Below are 3,454 nucleotides of genomic sequence, written 5' to 3'. Positions count from 1 at the left end.
AGGAGAATCGCTTGAACCCGGGAGGCAGAGGTTGCGGTGAGCCGAGATCGCACCACTGCACTCCAGCCTGGGCAACAAGAGTGAAACTCTGTCTCAAAAAAAACCAAACCAAAACAAACAAAAAAGAACCCAACAAAAAAACCTAGCAACTTTCTTTTCTTTTCTTTTTTTTTTTATTTGAGATGGAGTTGACTCTGTTACCCAGGCTGGGGTGCAATGGCACCATCTCGGCTCACTGCAATGTCCACCTTCCAGGTTCAAGTGATTCTCCTGCCTCAGCCTCCTGAGTAGCTGGGACTACAGGCGGGCATCACCACTCCTGGCTAGTTTTCTATTTTTAGTAGAGACAGAGTTTCACCATGTTGGCCAGGCTGGTCTCGAACTCCTGACCTCAAGTGATCCACCCGCCTCAGCCTCCCAAAGTGCTGGGATTATAAAGATTACAACGCCCGGCTGAAAACGACCAACTTTCTTCCTATGTGTTTCTCCAAGGTCATATTTTCTCCAACAACATCAGCCTGTCGGGGCAGGGCCTCTCGGTTCCCCAGCACGTGTAGGGGTGCGGCTTGCTGCTGGAAGCGCCTGTCACCGGAGGCAGCCACAGAAAACTGCAGACAGTTCTGCTGAAGACCCCAGCCTCTGTGATGTCACACTGGGGCTTCTTTCCTTTCATCCTGCGCTGTGGCTCTGAGGCCGCTGTGGCCGTGGGTTGGGGGAGGAAGCCTGGCGGCTCTACCTCCTCTGGAGGCGCAGGAGGCCCGACCGAGACACTCTTAACGGACGCCATGCCCCAGGTGAAGAAGCCCCATCCGCTGCCTCTGGGCCGACGTCCCTGGGTCCTCTCCAGCCTGTTTGCTGCCTTCAATGTGGTGCTGCTGGTCTTTTTCAGTGGCCTCTTCTTCGCATTCCCGTGAGTTTCCCAGGCAAGGCGTTAGGTTTCCTACAAAGAGACAGCCAGGGAAACAGAACATGATAGGATGGAGGCAGGGGAGTGCAGAAGATGGGGGGGGGGGGGTGGGGGGAGAATCAGGGAAAGGGGGATATTCTGGTCTAGGGAACGGATGTGCAAAGGCACAGAGGTCAAGGGTGCCTGTGCATTTTGGGAGCTTTGGGTGGCTGGTCATGCTGGTGACATTTGGTGGAGCCATTATGAGTCTGCCTGGGTATTTGGAGCCTGGATTTTTAGATCTGACTTTAAGGTCTGTGGGTCCTGACCTGAGTAAGCCAGGCCCTGGGCGGGGGGCTTTGGGCTGCCCCCGCTCAGGACCGAGCCTGCCTCTGGTCTCAGTTGCAGGTGGCTGGCTCAGAATGGGGAATGGGTCTTTCCCGCCATCACAGGCCCCCTCTTTGCTCTCACGTTCTTCAGTCTCGTTTCACTCAACTTCTCAGACCCTGGCATCTTACATCAAGGTGAGGCATCGGCCCCCTGGGAAAAGGAGGTAGCACCCCAAGGGCTGGGAACCTGCAGGGGGTTCCTAAAGTGCTCTTCCTACCGCCCCTCCTCCAGCCTCTGGACCCCTTCACCCCACGTCTTCATTACTGTAGCCCTAGCTCCTTCCCTCCCCTCCCCTCCCCTCCCCTTCCTTTCCTTTCTTCTTTCTTTCTGTCTTTCCTTTTCTTTTTTTTGAGATAGTTTCGCTCTGCTGCCCAGGCTGGAGTGCAGTGGCGTGATCTCAGTTCACTGCAACCTCTGCCTCTCAGGTTCCAGCGATTCTTCTGCCTCAGCCTCCCGAGTAGCTGGGATTACAGAAGCATGCTACCACGCCCAGCTAATTTTTTGTATTTTTAGTAGAGATGGGGGTTTCACCATATTGGCCAGGCTGGTCTCAAACTCCTGACCTCGTGAACAGCCCACCTCGGTCTCCCAAAGTGCTGGGATTACAGGTGTGAGCCACTGTGCCTGGCCCTACCCCACTTCTTAAGCCATCATGGTGTAGAAAAAGAGAATTATTGCAGTTTCCCAGTTGCCTCAGATGGGAGGACTGGGCAGGCCAGCGCCAGAAGCCAGTGGGCTCTTCCAAACCACTGTTTGTACTTCCTCCCTTCACTACACAATGCCACTTAGAGCAGCACTCACTATTTCAAACGCCTGAGTTTCATACAAAACTCTCCTGGCTGGAAACTCGTCTTCCCTTAGCCATCCTCTCTGAGCTTGGACAGCTTGCTCAGGGGCAGGGCTTCCCCTGCCCACCTCGTCCCCACCCTTCCTTGTGCCCCGTGATGCCACAGAGTGACCGCAGGGCCTTCTGCTGTGCCCAATCCTCTTCCCACGCCAGGCTCCGCTGAGCAGGGCCCCTTGACAGTGCATGTGGTGTGGGTGAACCACGGGGCCTTCCGCCTGCAGTGGTGCCCAAAGTGCTGCTTCCACCGCCCGCCCCGGACCTACCACTGCCCCTGGTGCAACATCTGTGTGGAGGTGAGAGCCCCTCTACCTGTCCACCAGCCATCGCCCCACATCTGGCTGGGACCAGGAGCCTCCCTCATACAGGGGCCAGGGCTGGGCGTGAAGCTGTCTTTTAGGACTGCTAAAGGCCAAGGGTGACAGTAACTCCCAGCCACTCTTGGTCACTCGTGCTTCCTGCCTGCACCTGTCCTGGGAGGCGGGCCATTGCCTGCAGAGGTGCTGACGTGCACAGGCCATCCATATCTGTCCTGGGCTGGGTCAGGCCAGGGGAGGAGAGGCAGCCCTCTGTCCCACCCCTCGGCTTGCTAACCTGAGATACCCAAGCCCCTGAGGCTGGCTGCCCGCCTGGTCTGGAAGGCCTTGCCTGTCCTCGCCTGGGTGTCCAAGTTGGAGGGTCTCCTGGCTCTGAGTGACCATCCCTCTTGTGAGCACGGCCTGCATAGGTTTACGAGTGCAGGAGGCTGGCTGGGCCAGGGTGTTACTGTCATCTTCATCGAATGGATGAGAAAGTGGAGGCCCCGAGACGGTTTCTGTTCTGCCCAAAGTTACAGTAGGATGCGTCTCACAGAAGGCCAGGCCAGCCTTTTCTCTAAAGGTCTTCTGACAGGTGACCTTTATACCACAGAGACCCAACTGTGCTCTAACGAGGGAAATGCCAGCATGTGGCATTCTGTGGCTCAGTTTCTCCCTGCGGGTGGAAGCCAGTGCATGGGCCAAGGGCAGGTGGCCTAGAGGGTAGGGGGAAGGCCTCAGGATTTGGGGTGATGCAAGTTGGGCCGGAGGGGAAGTCCTCAAGCCTGGCCCCTCTCCCTGTCGCCCAGGACTTTGACCACCACTGCAAGTGGGTCAACAACTGTATCGGTCACCGCAACTTCCGCTTCTTCATGCTGCTCGTCCTGTCCTTGTGCCTCTACTCAGGCGCCCTGCTGGTCACCTGTCTCATCTTCCTGGTGCGCACGACCCACCTACCCTTCTCCACGGACAAGGCCATCGCGTATCCGCCCACGTGGGGAAGGAGAGGGAGGAGGCGGGGACAGCCAAGGGAGGCTG

The 3,454-nt window shown here is 57.2% G+C and overlaps 1 protein-coding gene across 1 annotated transcript in view; it reads left to right on the top strand.

Moving 5' to 3' along the window:
- Positions 1-664: 664 nt before the first annotated feature.
- Positions 665-3,454, top strand: part of ZDHHC19 (zinc finger, DHHC-type containing 19) — a 13,427-nt gene continuing 10,637 nt past the window's right edge. The window contains 4 exon segments of the mRNA XM_011961250.1: positions 665-910; positions 1,289-1,410; positions 2,277-2,416; positions 3,226-3,398. Coding sequence (XP_011816640.1) covers positions 786-910; positions 1,289-1,410; positions 2,277-2,416; positions 3,226-3,398 — 560 coding nt within the window. The 5' untranslated portion in view covers positions 665-785.

Source organism: Colobus angolensis, unplaced genomic scaffold, assembly GCF_000951035.1.
Source record: "Colobus angolensis palliatus isolate OR3802 unplaced genomic scaffold, Cang.pa_1.0 Scaffold54, whole genome shotgun sequence".
Taxonomy (NCBI): Eukaryota; Metazoa; Chordata; class Mammalia; order Primates; family Cercopithecidae; genus Colobus; species Colobus angolensis.
The sequence above is the reverse complement of the archived record's forward strand: the minus strand, read 5'-3'. Positions and strand labels throughout refer to the sequence as shown.